The 18,275-nt window shown below is 36.3% G+C and overlaps 2 protein-coding genes across 2 annotated transcripts; one reads left to right on the top strand and one right to left on the bottom strand.

Moving 5' to 3' along the window:
- Positions 1-99: 99 nt before the first annotated feature.
- Positions 100-7,609, bottom strand: nelfa (negative elongation factor complex member A). Its single transcript, XM_082148748.1, has 11 exons — positions 7,181-7,609; positions 6,043-6,214; positions 5,240-5,401; positions 5,009-5,098; positions 3,190-3,317; positions 2,902-2,971; positions 2,737-2,825; positions 2,534-2,645; positions 2,068-2,375; positions 985-1,084; positions 100-874 (listed from the first exon to the last, which is right to left on the bottom strand). Exons 1-11 carry the CDS (start codon positions 7,388-7,390, stop codon positions 690-692), a joined length of 1,626 nt encoding a protein of 541 aa, XP_082004874.1. The 5' UTR covers positions 7,391-7,609; the 3' UTR covers positions 100-689.
- A 736-nt stretch (positions 7,610-8,345) lies between these two features.
- nicol1 (NELL2 interacting cell ontogeny regulator 1) lies at positions 8,346-10,862 on the top strand. The gene is made up of 4 exons (XM_082148501.1): positions 8,346-8,474; positions 8,781-8,916; positions 9,386-9,474; positions 10,158-10,862. The coding sequence occupies exons 2-4, from the start codon at positions 8,796-8,798 to the stop codon at positions 10,227-10,229; spliced, it is 282 nt and encodes a 93-aa protein (XP_082004627.1). The 5' UTR covers positions 8,346-8,474; positions 8,781-8,795; the 3' UTR covers positions 10,230-10,862.
- The last annotated feature ends 7,413 nt before the right edge of the window (positions 10,863-18,275 follow it).

The following is an 18,275-nucleotide window of genomic DNA, read 5'->3' on the forward strand; positions in this document are numbered from 1 at the left end:
CAAATGACTCATTCAAATCTGGACACGTTTTCATTTATTTCCTCCTTTTAAAAAATAAAAATAAAAATAACGTTCTTGAGAAGTACTGAACAGAAAACCTGTTTTCCACTTTTTTTATTGTTTTAATTTTTTTCTTTCTTTCCCATCCAAGGAGGAACTTGAAAACATTTTTAAACATTCTCAGTGTGAAAACACATGGACAGATTCTTTTGTTTCATTGGTGGGACACTGTAATAGCATGTTTGTACCCTTTTAAGATCTCTTAATATTGTGTCAATCAAAAATAGGTTAAGACACAAACTAACCAGCCCGCTTCAATTTCGCATCATTTCCCCCGACACTATGAAAACTGAAATGGGCCTAAAAACAAGAGACGATACAAACATTAACAAAAAGATAAAGAAAACAGCTGTTTTGTAAGAGGGTCCCTGTCTTTGGCAACGCAGAAACAGAGATAGGACATGAGGTCAACCAAACAGGAAGTCCTTTGCAACTGTCTGAAACCAGCATCCAGAGATTCACTAGCGCATATTCCCAATACCTCAGATTTTGGCCCATAAATATGTACATTCCAGCGCATGTACACGATATTTGTGTTTTAAAGCACTCCTCAGGTGACATCGAAGAGGGGTGTGTGAATGTATACATATGTGTCTATGTAAACGCCCTGTTTGTTAACCCAGTCCTCCTCAGGAGACGTTGGTTATGGGTTTGTATTTCTTGAGGCGGGTCCATTGTCCAGTAGAGTAGTTCATCTCAAACACTGTGTCCACCAGCATGGTGGTGCTGCCGGTTCCGTCCGCTTTAGGCAGAACTTCTGTGTGCTCACTCAGTTTGATCTGAATGATGTCACCCTGCTCTGGACAGGGGTTTTCTGTCGGGGGGGATGCGACAGACAAAAATTAGGAGGGTCATTTAGAACAAAGAGGAACTGTAAAATTGTCAATCGATTAACAGAAACCGATGAAAGCAAATCCAGAATACCTCGTGATCCTGCCATGAAGCCCAGGATGAGGGCTTTCTCAGGCCGTGTAACTTTGTTTGCAGTCTTGAACATTTCCTGCGCAGCATACATCTGTTCTCTCTGTGGACGATGCAAAATAAAAATTAAACTTCAGACTATATACTACCATTCAAAAGTTTGGGGCCAGTAAGGTTTTATTTATTTATAAGAAATGAATACTTTTATTCAGCAAGGATGTATTAAATTTATCAGTGACAGTAAAGACTTTTATAAGCTTACAAATTCCATTAAAAAAAATGCTGGAATATATTACATTTTAAAATCTCTTTAAAATAGAAACCAGTAATTTTAAATATTATTTCACAATATTAATGAATTACTGTATTTTTGACCAGATAAATGCAGCCTTGGTAAGCACAAAATACTTTTAAACAATTAAACTTCTAACAACATTGAGGGAGTTTGGATGAAAGAATTCAGTATGATTCTTTATAACTTCCAAAACTAACAGCACTACACACAAGCACACAGAGTAGGGGCTTTTGTTGGAGGCAATGTGGAACATCAATGGCTAATGTTCATATTTTTTGGGCTGAAATTGAAAATATAATCGCAGAAGACTTTGACTATTCATTCATTACATTATATCTAGGGGAAATACCAGAAACTGTTTAGGACATGGATAAATACTTATTAAAGATACTTTTATCAAGCATAAGGAAAGCCATAACTCGTAAATGGTTGCAGGACCAATGGCTAGGAATTGTAAATTAAATATATTGTAAGGAGAGAGTCACATTCATTTAAAAGGTTCAATTTAGAAAAGTATAATAAGAATAAGGAAAAATGTATTATGTACATACGCCATCAAGGAAAGTGTAATATCACACATTAAGATGTTGGAAATGTACTGTGACTTGACATGTGTTACCCATGAGAACCTCTTTTTCACCATTTTCAATTAACAAAATATTTTTTAATTTTATTATATACAATTATATATTTTTTAAACATCTATTAATGAAATTTCTAAATAAAACGGTTGTTTAGTAACAATACAAAAAAGCCAGTCCAGTAAAATCATTATATCCATGATTTCTTACCGTGAGCGACAGGTTCTTTTTGGGTTGGGTCGCTGGCGTGGGTGCGGGTGCGGGCTGGGCTGCAGTGGTGGGCGGCTGCGTGGGCATGTCTGGCTGTGCTGCTGTGGCGGCAGGAGGCGGGGCATTGTTGGTGGGCGTGCTGGTTGGCGTGGTTGGTGAAGTGGGGGCGGTGGGACTGGCGGTGCTGGCATTATACATGGGCGGCCGCTGTTTAAACTGGCCAGGTAGTGAAGCAGAAGCCGCGTTTGGCGCGGACGACTCCTCCGACTGTCGGTTTGTAGGTTCACGCCCTGAACCGCCTGCATTCGCTGAATATTAACACAATGCAGAATAATGGGCATTGAGAAGACTTTAAGCTCACATTTAGCTTGGCTTCCTGTTAATATTTGTTGTGTCTAATCAATAGATTTTCTACTGCAGTTAATTTCTTTGCATTCATCCCATCCTGCATCTGTCGATGGCTCACCTGGCTGTGTCTCTGAACTGGGAATGTAAGACGAGGAAGGAACCATGCTGGGGGTGGCGGGAAGGTAACTGGTTGACGGCAGAGCACTCTCGTTGTTTAGCGCCCCAAGTTTCTGTTGTGAGGAGAGGGGAAACAGATTTGAGTTTTGTTCTGACCCACATTCAAGGAAGCCATCACATGGCTGACAAGATTTCCAAAACTACCTGTGTGGACACCAAGCCAGCTGCGTAGTCTGGTGTTGCGTTCTCCACAACCGCCTCTTCTTTGGTCGCCTTCTCTCCAGCTTCTGTGTCTAAATAAGACCAAAATACAATATAACTAAAAATGCCGAGCACTCAAAATACACTCAAAATACTTCTTGAACTTACCCAAAGTCTTTCTTCTCCTTTTAGCTTCTCTGCCAGCTCCTACCATATCCAACTCGGATATATCCAACAGCTGCAAGAAAACACACAATCACATAACCTGATAATATAAAGCCTATACAGACTCAGAGATTATGACATCCATACGAACTAAGCAAAATACAGTTCATGACTCAGAAATCCAGGTGTCACCTGCAAATTTTGCTTTTAAGCTTATAATAAAGAGTAAAACCTACTAGATATGCCCATGTTATGCAGTGACTTCATTACTGGTCATTGCTAGACAGTTACCTTGACCCCCCTTTCTTTGCGCAGGGGTGTGCGGGCAGGGGCAATAGGGGTTCTGTTACTGGGAGGGCTGAACATGCTTGGGGTGGTAGGGCTCCGGAATGGTGCTTTGGGAATTCCCTTCAGCGGTGCTGAGAAAAGACAAACAATCAATCATTATTAATCTTGTGTGCCGTTTTAAGATTTTTTTTATGTTTTTGAAAGTCTCTAATGCTCACCAAGGCTGCATTTATTTGATCAAAAGTACAATAAAAAAGTAATATTGTGAAATATGATTACAATTTAAAATAACTGATTTATATTAATATATTTCAAAACGTAATTTATTCCTGTGATGGTAAAGCTGAATTTTCTGTATATTTTAATTATAATTACTTAGTCTTCAGTGTCCCATGATCCTTAAGAAATTGTCCTAATATGCTGATTTGCTGCTCAAGAAACATTTCAATGCTGAAAACTGTATGCTGTAATGCTTAATATTTTTGTGGAAACCGTGATACATTACACGGATAGATCTGTGATACATCAGGATTCTTTGATGAATAGAAAGTTCAGAATTTATTTGAAATAGAAATCTTAGTTATTATTAACAATAATTAATGCATTAACTAATATAAGCTAACAATGAGTAATATATTTTATAGCATTTATTAACCTTTGTTATAATGTTAGTTAATAAAATGTGCATGTTCATGTTAGTTCATAGTGCATTAGCTAATGTTAACAGATACAACTTTTACTAATGCTGTAGTAAATGTAGAAATTAACATGAACTAAGATTAATAAATGCTAGAGGTTCAACGGATCACAAAACTCACGGTTCGGGGTTTTTGATTCAAGGATCAGATCCTTTTTCGGATCAGCAAATGTAATTTTGCTTTCCATTTATTAGTTAAAAAAACAAAGTACTTCAATACCACATCAAAAACGACTAGCCTATTTAATACAAGTTCAAACATTTTTAAAGGCAAGTGAAGAAAAAGTCAGTAAAAATAAGATTAAAAACCAAAGTAAGATTAGAGACCGAATGCACGGATCCAATATACCGATACACATCAAACTTCTTTTTCAGCTGTTAACATTTACTTAAATCATAACCGACTGTTTACAAGAATACTTGCTGAGACTTGTATTTTGACACAACTGTGTGTATGAGTCTGTTCAAGTGCATGGAGATGCGAAAGAGGAATCAATTCGCTGACGCAGCTCTGTGTGTGTGTGCGCGAGTGAGTGCCGTATTGATGGTGAAACTTAGCAAATTAATCCGTGAAACACAAGCGTGCCGAATCATGGGGCCTGGTCCGTACGGATCAAGGATCAACTACAATCCATTTAACCGCTAATAAATGCAGTAGAACTGTTCATCCTTAGTTCATCTTAACTAATGTAGTTAACTAATGTTAACAGGTGAAAGAAACCTTTTTGTAAAGTGTTACTAAAGTCTTTTGTAACAAAATAAATGCTTTACTGTCACTTTTGATCAATATAATGCATTTTTGCTGAATAAAAGTATGTTTCTTATAAATCTTAATGACCCCTAATTATTGAAGAGTGTAAAACACTATCCACTTTTTTTAAAAAAACATTACTTTTAACCAACCAGTTCCAAGGCATTTTAGTTGATGTATAAGGTCAGTTCTCCTTAAGTTCATCACTTTAACTATGGACATGCTCTAGTGACGTTTTACGAAAAAAAAAGAAGATTTGACACACTTTGAACACTACATCTATTATTGTATCATTTCAAACCTAAAGTTTGATATTATTGTCATGACAGTAATACAATTTTACCATACAAATATTTTTGGGATATAAATCTTACTTGTGGTGTCAATCTTCTTTACCAGACCTCTTCCTTTGGAGTGGAAAGGCACTCCTGCGGTTTTCTTTAACTGCTGGGCAGTCTCTGTGGCTTTAGAACAAATATAATGGATAATACACATGGCAATCACCCACTCAACAAACAAGCATAAACTCTTATTTTAAATGACTTTAATGAAATCATGCTGAAAACACAGTTTTTCTGGCACCAATAATTCATAAACACACTTACATTTCTGAAGCAGCTCAGCTCTGAGCGTAGCACTCTTGGGTTTCCTCTTGAGCTGGAAGTGCTTGATGGGTGGAGTGAGTGGCCCCACCAGTGTAGTCAAAGCACTCTTGTTCAGATACTGACACTCCAAAGGCAACATTGATGACGCTTCACATTCATTTACTGGATGGAGGTGCAAACATCAACAGTAAGTCCCAGCAGATGCTTTATTACCAAACTGCATACTTACCATATGCACTTGCAAATAACAGGCAGGTGAGAATACTCATCACAAGCTAATTAGAACCCCACACAAACAATCCCAGACAACCACAATAAATGTCAGTTACTTGAATATAGAGTAATAGAGATGGTCAATGATCGTGAAATGAAAACACTGATATATAAAAAAATTAAATAATCTTTTTAATATGAATTATATTAAAAATGAATGTTTACAGAGGCTTTTTGGGTAGCACTTTGCAGTCAGTAACTGGTCATGAACACATCACACAGAGATTTTCAGCCCAAGACAATAATATAGCACTCAAAATCAAAATTTTCACTAGAGACACTGTCTTTTAAATGAGTCGTGAGTGTACCTAACAAAGTACAAAGACCAACAATGAGCTGTCAAACTGACCAAAATGTACATTCCTAATATGTAGTCAAAAGTAGTCCAGTGTGGAGAAATATCTGAACCTAGACTAGAATTTATTGTGAAGAGATGGAGGAGCTTAGAAACCAGAAGAGACAAATATTAAAATTATTTACAATAACTTTTGACCCTTTACTAGCACTCCAATCATTGATGTCAGACCAACCTTTCTCACGCAGCTCTCCAAGTATGTCCTGTACATTTGGGTTCTGCTCCTCCAGATCCAGGTTTAGCGAGCCGGTCTCTGGAAATGATTTCAGGATATCGGCCACCATTAACACCCACGGCTCAGAGTCCACAGTGGCCAACTGAATGATCTCTGATAGAGCTTCCTTCATCTGGAATATGAGGGATAGAGAGAGAATAAAAGATTTAACCAAGGCAGTTGGTCAAATGAATCTGCTACTATTTCACTGTGGTTCGCTCCATACTGTAAATAGATCATTCCACCTCTGCTTACATTTTTACTACTGTAGATTTCCCTCCTTTTTAGTGCCTGAGGCAATATGCACAAAAAAAAGAAAAAGAATCATGACAGGAATTCAGGCTAATTTAGTGAAACAATTAACTACAATACTGAAGAAACACTTGATGAAAACTTTACATTGAGTTTTTTTTTTTTTTACCATTAATCCATTATTCTATACAATTTAATAAGGCTTTTATTTTTATTTTAGAGTTAAATGGGTGAGTCAATAAAACTCACTAAAACACACAATCATTTATTTTCAAGCTTTACGAAAGCTGCATACACGATACCATGATAATCAAAGCTCCCGCCAAATTCCGTTTCTAATGTATTTTTATGACAGCAGAGCCTGGTTATCATCCAGTTACCATTGACTTACAGTATTAGCAATGACTGTACTAAAATGTGGTGTTTTGGCGGAAACTACAGATAAGTTACCATGGTAAATATTTATAAGGGGGGCGTTTTACTCGTCCATACATAGAAATAAACTGCATCAAAATAACATGCCAACAACAGTCACAAAGTTGACTGCATGTTTACATACAGGAAGGCTAGCAGGTTAGCTCAAGCCCAGAGGCTGAAGACAAACAGCAGCCGGAGACTGACATTATCCAGACAGCAGCTGCTGCAGGGGTCTCATGGTGGAAGCCATGTTATTATTACACATGCAACACTTACGTGTCAGCAACATATTACACAATTACTGCTAATAAACAACATGCCACTCCAATAAAGCATGCCACACTAGGAAGTTAAGACAGTTAGGGTTAGTGTGTGTGTGTATGTGTGTGTGTGGCAGCAGCAGCAGGAGGAGTGAGTCCTCCAGTCGCACCTCATCCACGGTCCTGCGCGGGAGATGCAGCATCCCCAGTAAGAGTTTGAGCTTCACCGGAGGCGACAGACTGGAGAAACACAGGCGTATGTTGTCGATGACCGATACGGTGAGTAGGGAAGCGATGCTCGAAGGTGTCCACAGCTCGTCTGTCGATCCAAGTTTGTTGTGGAGCCACAGGCCGGTGTCGCTCTCCCTCATCGACGCCATCTTGGAAAAAGACGAATAATGAGATCGGGCATTTTAACAGGCTACCTAAGAAAACACACTTGAGCGCGCTAGGACCCGTGTGATCACAAGTTGAAAACTTTTACAAACATCTACTCAGTATGTTATCTGAGTTATAAGTGATTTATTCAACAGTGCTTATTTTTCTTATTTTTATGTTTTATGTACCCTATTTTGATTTTGCGCTGTGTTGTATTTGGCCATGTGTAAAGCATTGGATATTATCCCTTGTCATATGTTTTGTTTACAACCTGTGTTTTGTATACATTTGTTGATTAATAATAATACCACTTGTTATCTGAGTTATCAGTGCTAATTTGTTGTGTGAATTTATTTCTGAATAACATTTCTTAAAAAAAATTAAAAAAATTAACATGCATGCATGCACTTTCATTTAAACATTGTACAATTATGCAAACAAAAATGAATTATTATATATTATTACCTAACACTTTTTTATATTATAATAATATAGGGTATACAGGGCATACAATAGGGTATAAAATATAAAATAAAGCTCACCAAATCTAACATTGTCTACTTCAGTCAACAAAACCAGCTTATTTATTTGTAAACTTGCATTTATGAATGTGAAATTTGGTCAAATTGATGCCACCAAATATAGTTAATTGGTTAGTCAGTATCTATCTATCTATCTATCTATCTATCTATCTATCTATCTATCTATCTATCTATCTATCTATCTATCTATCTATCTATCTATCTATCTATCTATCTATCTATCTATCTATCTATCTATCTTGCAGTGTTAATTAAACAACCAAATTATTAAAACTTGCACTGTTCCTAATTAGTAATGCAATAAAAATCAAAACTTATATGCGAGTAAGGATAGAAACGATAGAACCCACTTGACCGACAGTAGCCAATCAGAGAGAAAAACGTTGTCTGGGCGTTAAACATATCGGACTCCCTCCTACGGTGGTCCGCGAAGGACAATAGACCTCAAAAACGCAATTGATGCTCCGCAACGAAACTGCGTCCTGAACGAATAGGAGGGCGGTGGTTTGACAAACGGCACTTCTGGCTTTATCAGAGACTACAGGTAATGCAAATTAGCTCTGCTTTTATTAGCTGTACTAATGCGCCTAACAGGAGTGGGACTGGAGTGTTTTGGTGATCGTATTTGTAAATGACCATATTTTACCATTATAAAGACAAAGGCAAAATAAAACAAAATATGATGCTCGACAGTCTCTTATTTTCGCTTTGTTAGTCAGTCTTTTGTAAAGTATTTCTCAATTTGTTAGTCGATTTGATCAAAAACCGTCTGCTATACGGTCAAATGTAAATATGAAGAGCATTGTGTCCATTGCACCTTCAGAGCGCGGAGTGTGTTGTGATTCCGCAGGTATTGTTTACGGTGATGCTGCGCCACAGTATGAGGCCAAGCGGAGCACTAGCGACAGTGACTCTGCTGCTGATCCAGCTCGTCTGTTTCAAACACATTCATGCCGAGGAATCAGGGACGGTCATCCCCGCTGAGAGTAAGACTGTGTGCACTGCTTTTATAGAAGTGTGGGAAACAAGCAATTTATCATTTCATGTCTTCTCAACAATGGGTATGGCGTTTCCGGAGCAGTGCTATTTTAGTCATATTTATATACTTATAGTTTTGATTTATATTTGCCGTTTTCATTTTAATTTCAGTTTTTTGTAGTTTTATGTGCTTTTGTCATTTTTAAACCATTTAGGTTTAATTTATTTTTATTTCATGATTTTAATTTATTTCCACCTAACGTTAGTCATTTTAGTGCTAACCATATTTCAGCTAGTTGCCAACATTACTCATTTTCTTTTATTTTGAGTTTTCATCTAATATTTATATTTTGCTAAATAACTTCCCCTCCTACTTATAACAAAAATAGTTAAATATTAAAAGGTTTAGTTAATGATATTAACCGTGCTGTTTTTCAATGTGAATTCATTACCAACTGCACAATTTTGTTTTAATAGGCCGGCCATGCGTTGATTGTCATGCCTTCGAGTTCATGCAGAGAGCATTGCAAGACCTGAAGAAAACAGCTTTCAACTTAGACTCACGGGTGAGAACACATCGAGACATTTGAGACATAAAACCAGTGAATGCAGTCTTTTTCAGGCCAAGGACTTAGTGGACTAAGATGAGAGTGTTGTCCTAATTAAATATTTGTTGTGGATATTTAAATGTACATTTAGTTGAACTTTATCTTTTACAATTTCATTTTATTACAAAAATTTATTTAAGAGCCAATGATAATTTGCTGACCCCCTTCAATATACGGTTACAGTATATGGTTGAAAATCCTTAAAATAAAGTCACCATGAAATCAAAATTGACAATTGTTATTTCTTAATGGAATATTGCAGTATTTATTATTTAAAAAAATGATAAATAACTTTACCTTCCACTTACAACGACATCTCTTTTCTTCTCTGATGACGTGTTTACTGGCGCGAGGGCGGGGCAACCTGTCACTCACATGACATCACCGTGATCCACAATGATCCAATCTTGTTCGAGAAGCCATTTCACTCAGATATACATCACAATAGCAAAGAAAAGACTATTGCAACTTCCATTTCATGCAGACTTTAATGTCAATCCCTGTTAATTTAGCAATTACAGAATCAAGCCATGAAAGAGGTTCATGTCTAGTCGATCTGGTCAATGAAGCATCTTTCAGAAATTTTGGAGACAGGCACCTTGGGGCTTCACTTTTGCTTTGTCATATCTCATATTTTTCAGACGGAGAATTTGGTGCTGAGGGCTGAGAAGAGGGCACTGTGCGACTGCATGCCGGCCAGCAGCCTGCGCTAAAAAAAGCCGGACGTAAACACTGCACTCAGATATAGAAGTCATTATATACCTAAAGGATACTACCTGCTCTCATCATAATACACACTCAAGCATCATAAATACACATTCCTGACTAAAGTCAACACAACATTCCACAGTTTAAATGTCAATTATGAGAGGCACGTATTAGAGCAGCAGCCAATACATTTAATTTTACATAAGTGTGTATAAAGACAGGGGTACGTGTTTCCTCTCCAGGCACAATGCATTGCAAAATATTCTGAAAACATAAAATACACTACTTATTATAATTATTTACACAGTAGACTATATGTTTTTTTTCTTTTTCAAATGTTGAATTGCGTTTTATATTTGTGTTCTAGAAATATCTGATTATAAGTCACAATAGTCATTTTAGATGAATTAAATATCAGAATTGAAATGTACATCTCCAGTTGTCTTAAAGAGTGTTCAGTAAGATTATAGATATATGACTAGAAATGAATCTGCATGTAAAGTGATAGTCTAGAATTTTATATGAGGATTTATGAAAGGGTTCCTATAGAGATTACTTTGGTACTAAGATGTAAGTTCACAGCTGTAACAATGTCTTTTTGTGTGTAGAAAAAGTGCATTAAAACATATGACACCATATTTCACACTGGAAATCATTTGTGTCTTGTCAATGCTCGTAAAATCTTTGATTATGTGATATCTTCTTCAGATTAGCTGAAATCAGCAGATGCACTAAATTATGAGTAAAAAAAAAACTAAAAACTAAATCCACCTTACCAGCTAAAACTTTAACATCAAGAGGTTTGCAGTTATTTAATATAAGCATATAGAAGTTAATTAGAAGTTATAGAAATTGAATGCGTTACATGCAAGAGAGGCAGGAGCCCACACGCTCTCTCGCATGTAACGCATTAAATAACCAGAAGGGGGCGCAAGGATATAAAGGTTAATTATAACTGTCGCAGCAATGCAGCACTTCCCATTGGGGTGTGAAAACACAGCTCTGCAGCGCAAGCAAGTTAAGGGAAAAATACACACAACATCAGTAAACAGGGGAATTCAGAGAATGCCTCGGCCAACACTGTTGTAAAACTGCAGCGTGAAGCCATCCAAACTACTGATACTGGTAAATAAATAAACAAACAAACTTTTCCTGATGATAGCACACTCTTCGCTTGCATCCACTGATGACGGTTTAGTGTAGTTAAAGGAGGGTAAAAGAAAATGTTAAATGCACAGTGCTTTTTCATATATATATAAAAAAAGTTTCTGTCTCACAGGAAAAATTGAAACAATGATCTCTGAAAAATTGAAAAACAATTGTCACTTTTGGGAGGATACAAATGGGAGGGAAACAGAATATTTGCCACTATGAATTTAAACATGTTTTTAAGTTTAATAATAATTTAACACATAATTCTGTTTTACAGCTTTTATTATGATGATGGATGATAGTTACGCTTCACTCATGATGTCCAGCAAATACGTGAAAATAATCAATTATACAGCTAATTTAAGTCCTAAACAAACAACAGGAGTTAGAAGTGCGCATCTAAAATAAAAATAAATGGCAATACTTATCTCAGACCAGCCACAAGGTCCTTGGAGGGTGTTTCACCCATGTAGTGAGTGGCTCATGAATACTTAAAGATCGTAATCCATTAATTATGCATACATATTTTTGCAGAAGCCTCAAATGAATTACTCATTAGGAGGCTAAACTATGAATAGGTCTGAGTATGGCCTTTTCTGATGATAAAATATTCACTTTCCCCATTCTAGGTAAGAAAGAGAATGAGAGAGAAAGATGCTACCACACCATTCTGGTGTAAAGGGTTTCTGAGCAGGGGGTTTGCAGAGAAGTGATGGATTGTGAAGAAAAAAAAGACAGCACCATTACACACACTGTAAACGTGTGTGTGTGTGTGTGTGTAGTACTTAACTGACGATCTGCTACGAGGTGACGCCCTGTTGCATTATGCATCTGCTGACACCTCCACATCTCTTGCTGATTTTGAAAAAATACAGAGTTGCTGTCTGTTTTTTCGAAGAGAACAAACCTCCAGCCTCTCTCCCAGACCCGTCTGTCTGTCTGTCTGTCTCCTACAGGATGGAGAATCCGGTTTGTTCCTGTTTCACTCTCCTCCTCCTGCCCTCCCTCTTAAACGCATTCTCTCTCCATCTCTCTCTCTGTAATTCTCCTGGTCTCCCTCTCTCTGACCCTGTGTCCCGATGCTGACAGTAGTGTCTGGGTGGTTGATGCCCCTGGCACTAGGCATGAGTCCCAGACGAAAGTGGACACAGTGTGCGGATTGTGGGCATCCTGGGACACACCCACAGATGGATTATTTTTAGAATCAAAAAATCCTGGAACAAAACACAGACACACAGTGATACTGATTAAAATGGAATCCATGCACTCAAAAATGTTCAAACTTCACGATGCCATGGATTTTGCAAGGACCCTTTCCTAAAATATAAAGAAAGCTACATATTTTCATGCACAGACAGTTTCATACTTAACAAATTTAATATTATAACTATGTGTAAAATATTGGGGGTTTTTTCTTCTGGAAAATATTAGTTCTATCAAGCCTCTTTTTCTATCCACCATTTTATTAGTCATAACTTTGGCTGTCAATACAACAAAATAATGATTTACCTCATGATTTCATTTTAATGACTATTATTTAGAAAGCAGAATGAAATGTCAAATTCTGTAAATGTGTATTATTATATATTTTATGATTTTTCAATACAAATTTTTCTTTGAACTTTGTTTGCAGACCGTGGTCTAGCACTCATTTGCACCCCCTTGGGGGTCTCGAGAGCCCAGTTTGAAAACACCTGCCCTAAAGCATTAAAACAAGCCATTCCACTATTCATTAGCCATGATCACTTTGCTTAATGATGCTTTCTGTCAATCTCTACTTTACCTGTTGTAGAGTAACACCTTCAATAATATCTACAGCCTGTCTCATTTTCTCTACTTTTAGGCTGTTATATTTCTGCTCTTGCTTTTGTGCTACTCTAATGTACTCTGGCTACTGTATGATAAACTGCTTGTGCTTTTTTTTTTTGGTAACACTTAATTTTAAGGTGACGTAGTTACTTGTTACTACATGTACTTGCAATAGTAATAACAGTAAATTATGCACAAGTAACTAACCCTAACTATATAGTAAGTATATGTAGTTAATTAATATTACTTAGAGTAAGTACAATGTAACTATGTCATCTTAAAACATGTAACCTTTTTTATATTTTAAGATGCTTTGGATAAAAGCGTCTGCTAAATGATTACATGTAAACCACCCAAACAGTCCCGACCCCAAATCCTGTTCGATTGGAATATTTAATAATGATTAAGACTATAGCGTTACTGGATTTAATAGAAACACTTAATATTTTCATTTTCTCCTAACCTTATAAAGCCCCTCAGAATAAAAATCTGATATTTATAGCAAGCGACACAAAAAGGTCACATTGGTTCAGTTGGGGGTAGGAGTACCTCACCTGACCCATGCGGTTCTGGGTGAACACCATTCATGGTGATGTGTGTGAAGCTGACAGATCAGAGGACATGGCATCGCATTCAACCCATTAACACATGCTGGTTTCCTGCCAGTTCTCTCCCTCATTCTGCCACTTCCTTTCGTTCTGTTTTTATGAGTTGCTAGTAAAAGCTGTGTGAGGAATATTAGTCCCTTCTGTATCCTATCTAATCTGCAGTACTTTTAATCATGGCGCACTAATCACATGATTACAAATGATATACATCAGTATACACTATATAATTATGAAATCATATAATTAATAGAATATCTTAATAGCATCATATAACTATGAATATACTTATGTTCATATAATTAAATGTTAAAAAAAATAAAAATAATTAACCACAGAGCAAAATTTACAGAGCAAGAGAAACTCTATATTACAAAACTGCTCAAACAAGGTGTCTGTAGAATTATATTTTTCTAATGTCTGGACTCCTTTATTAAGGAAGTAGGCTATGGGTATATAAACAGTTTCAATATGTATTAAATGCATTTTCTGAGAATTTATATTTCAAGTTTTTACTGCAAATGTCACGTCCATAATGCTGGGATTGCCCAATTTTAAAGAATTTATCCTCCACTAGTTTTGTGGTGTAGGTATTGTATAATGTTAACTTCAAATAGGGGGTGTGTCGCGATTTCGGTTTCATATTGTTACAGCCCTAATTATTAGAATATAGACATTTAGAGAATAAATTGTAATGCAAGTACTTTTACTTTTAATACTTAAAGTGCATTTAAAATCAGGTACTTTTTACTTAATAGGGTTTTCATTGTGGTACTTCTACTTTTACTAAAGTAAATAATGTCTCTGGTTATTTGTACTTTTACTTAAGTAGCCTACTGAGATTCAGTACTTCCTCCAACACTGGTCATGACCTTCCAGTTCTCAGATTTGGGTTGCTGGGCGCCAGCCTGTCCCAAAAAACTGTATCAATCTCCAATAATGCGAGTTGTTCCTTAACCTATACCAAAAAGACTTACACACACATTGACACACAACTTTTCCAAGGTTGGATTTGGCCAGGCTCTTCAGGAGAGTTGTCTCAAAACATCAAGATAATGCGTTCTTTCTCTCAAGGAGAGGACACTTTAGTAGGCTATAACGCAGTATAGTAAAGCTTTAACAAAGAAATGGTGAGTATTGGTATTAAAAATGGTCTTAAAAACATTAATACCTTGATTATAATCACTCATTACATATACATTGAAGCAGCAGTGCATTCCAGAATCCACACCCTTCAGCTCCTTTTTGCAGTTAAATTGGTCAATGATGGTACTGTAAAGAAGTAGGCAATTTGAAATTAATTTAGTGACTAATTTAGTAAACAGCTAAACAGTCTTTTGTCTCTCAATGCCAGTTAACACTTTGTGAGGAATGACATTTAAAACAGGATACACGTTACACATATATAACTTGTGTAAGACTGGAAAAACTGGAAGAGAGAGCTACTCTCTGAGAGAACAAATTAACATTTTAACTCACCCTTGTGCACTATCGAGATGAAAGTCTCACCTCTGAATCATCCTAATCAACATTTCTTCTCCTCATCCCCTACTCCTTCTCCCTCATGCTGAGATCACCAAAACTCACACAAGAATCTATATGTTTTAATGTGAATAATTATCAACGAGTATACATTGTGGCAAGCAGGACGAGGCCGAGGGCCGTGAGAGAGCGGCACGAGTCCGGTGGCGTGATTACTGATGAGCAACACCTGCACGACCACCCAGATCGAGAGACAGGCCTGAACTTGTGTTTTGTTTTATTGTGACAGCAGTCGTCCGTCCGTGAGGGGCTGCTGTCTTTTACTTTCGTTTTGTATTTGTTTTATTTGTATCATTAAAGTATTTGAATGTTCGCCGGTTCCGCCTCCTTCTACCCATAACAACGAACTGCGTTACACTGGTGCTGAAACCCGGGAAGGAGGTTCCTTATATATACAGTACTGTGCAAAAGTCTTAGGCATGTTCATTTATTTATGATTTAACTTCTATTAACTAATTCAAATCAATATATGGTGTAACGACCCTTTGCGTTTAAAACGGCTTTTGTCCAGGTACACTTGCGCATAGTTTTTTCAGGTAGCTTTGCAGGAAGGTTTCTTCAAGCATCTTGGAGACGTTCCCGCAGTTCTTCTGGATTTAGTTTGTCTCAGTTTTTTCTGTTTCTTCATGTAATCACAGACGGACTCGATGATGGTGAGATCAGATCATCCTGGCTGTTGTCAGATTCCTTGTGCGTACACAAATCTCACTGGATTATTACAATTAATGGCAAAAAGAATGTTTGGAATTGTAAACTGATATTTCCTACTGACACACTACAGCAAAAGATATAAATAACTGACTTAAAAAAATATATATATTTGGGGGGGGGGGGGGGGGGGGGGATATTAACATGCCTAAGACTTTTGCACAGTACTGTGTATATATATATATATATATATATATATAAATACTGCATTATTTGCAGTAAAGAGTTAAAAGGAATAGTCAAACATTCATTCACATTTAATGATGCACAGATATTAAAACCTTTTCATTTATGGATTCAGATGAAATAACGAGAAAAAACGTATTTATTTCATTTAATCAAAAATACTTTGCCACGAGAAAAGACAGTAACACGCATAGACCTTCCCCGCTGGTAGGATGCCTACATTGGGCCGATTGAGCGAGAGCTTACACTTGCATTATAGGTCAAAAACACCTTGTTATGTAAAACATTTTTATTTCAAAATGTTTGATTACTCCACCAATTTCACTATCACAAATAAACTAGAACTAGCCTAAGTAAAAAACTTTTAAAAAACTCAAGCTTACTGAAGACAACTCAACAGTGATAAAATAAGAAAGAAACCAATCACAAGCAACAGGATGAAATGGCAATAGCAATAATGAAATAGACCTGACATCAAAACGTCAATTACTAGAAATAGGAATAAGCAACTTAAATATTAAATAATACTACATAAATTGTATAAAGTATTAAATGTACAAAAACACTGCATATCTTCACTGTGTAAATTAAATATACATTTATTCTTATTAAAGTTACAAAAGTGATTCAGTCAAGAGCAGTGAGTAATTTTCTCTTTGTCTTCTGTTGTTTGAAGACATTAATGACACAGATGACAACCTGTTTCTTAGGCAGCTGTCACTTTAAGACCAAATGCACAGATCTAATATACTGATACTCATGCGCTTTCTTTCTCAACTGTTTACTCTAGACATAAATGACTGTGTTTACGAGGATACTCGCAAAAGACGGATATTCTGACATATAATCGCGAGTATATGACAGTTCAAGCCCAATAAGGCACCAAAAAGAACTCAGTTCAGTACTTGTGCGCTGTATGAGCGGCTTTATGGGCGCGCATTTCAGGTTTTAGCGCTCAGAAAACATCTCTCAGACAGAAGACTAAACCAAACCAAGTCTAAACCAAAATAAGTTCTCTTTCACGGCTACAGTGTTTTTATTTATTTATTCAGCAATAATTTATTAATTGATTTAGAGTTTTACAATGTTACAAAACTATTTCAAATGCTGTTCTTTTGAACTTTCTATTAATCAAATCCTGAAAAAAGTGTATCACGGTTTGCACAAAAATATTGAGCAGCACAACTGTTTTCAACAGTAATAATAAGAAGAAGAAATGTTTCTTGAGCATCAAATCAGTATATCAGAATGATTTCTGAAGGATCATGTGACACTGAAGACTGGAGTAATGATGCTGAAATTTCAGCTTTGTCCGCACAGGAATACATTTAAATTACATTTTAAAAATAGAAATGTTATTTTAAATTATAAATTTTTCACTGTTGTTAATATTTTATTCTTTTTTGTTTCAAAATATTACTGTTCTTACTATTTTTTAGGCCTATTTTTGATCAAATAAATGCAGCCATAGTGAACAGAAGAGACTTGTATCGAAAAAGATCTTACTGACCCCAGAAAGAGAGAAACATTTCTGACTTTCAAAAGTGTTGTGTATGTAAATATACTACTGTTGAAAGCAAAATGAAAGAATGTTATGACAGCCATTATTGTCAAAATGATCTAGACTGCAGATAATCTTGAAGACTAGTGCTTTTTTATAGTTTCTATCAAGATCAAGGTTATGAAGACTCTAGTTTAAAGCGGTTTATTTTGTCGTTCTTTCTCACTTGCTAATATCACACAGTATATGAAACACAAAACTAATTTCTTATTCTCGAAAGTAAAAAAAGCCCTAGAGTTACTTAACCATTGACACATAACTAATATTTCCGGAAATGAGTAAAGTTGAGTAATGCTAATTACACCCAGTAGAAAAATGAGGAGCGTTACTCAGAGACCCACTGGTTCATACCAATACACGTGCACAAACACACGCACACACGTTCATGGGGGGTCCTGGCCATTATAACAATCACACAAAGCAGCAAGATTATTCACTCATGTATGAGGATGGCTCTCTAATATTTGAGCTATTTTAAAGTTCTAATT

The sequence above is a fragment of the Leuciscus leuciscus genome, assembly GCF_965113295.1.
Source record: "Leuciscus leuciscus genome assembly, chromosome: 2".
NCBI classification, from domain to species: Eukaryota; Metazoa; Chordata; class Actinopteri; order Cypriniformes; family Leuciscidae; genus Leuciscus; species Leuciscus leuciscus.

Excerpts from the sequence above, each read along its gene's own strand:
- nelfa (XM_082148748.1), bottom strand. The coding sequence starts at position 7,390 with ATGGCGTCGATGAGGGAGAGCGACACCGGCCTGTGGCTCCACAACAAA. Across the intron at positions 5,099-5,239 it reads AGCTGAGCTGCTTCAGAAAT|CCACAGAGACTGCCCAGCAG; the intron begins GTAAGTGTGTTT and ends TTTGTTCTAAAG. Across the intron at positions 1,085-2,067 it reads AAAAGAACCTGTCGCTCACG|AGAGAACAGATGTATGCTGC; the intron begins GTAAGAAATCAT and ends CATCGTCCACAG.
- nicol1 (XM_082148501.1), top strand. The coding sequence starts at position 8,796 with ATGCTGCGCCACAGTATGAGGCCAAGCGGAGCACTAGCGACAGTGACT. Across the intron at positions 8,917-9,385 it reads GACGGTCATCCCCGCTGAGA|GCCGGCCATGCGTTGATTGT; the intron begins GTAAGACTGTGT and ends TTGTTTTAATAG. Across the intron at positions 9,475-10,157 it reads CTTTCAACTTAGACTCACGG|ACGGAGAATTTGGTGCTGAG; the intron begins GTGAGAACACAT and ends CATATTTTTCAG.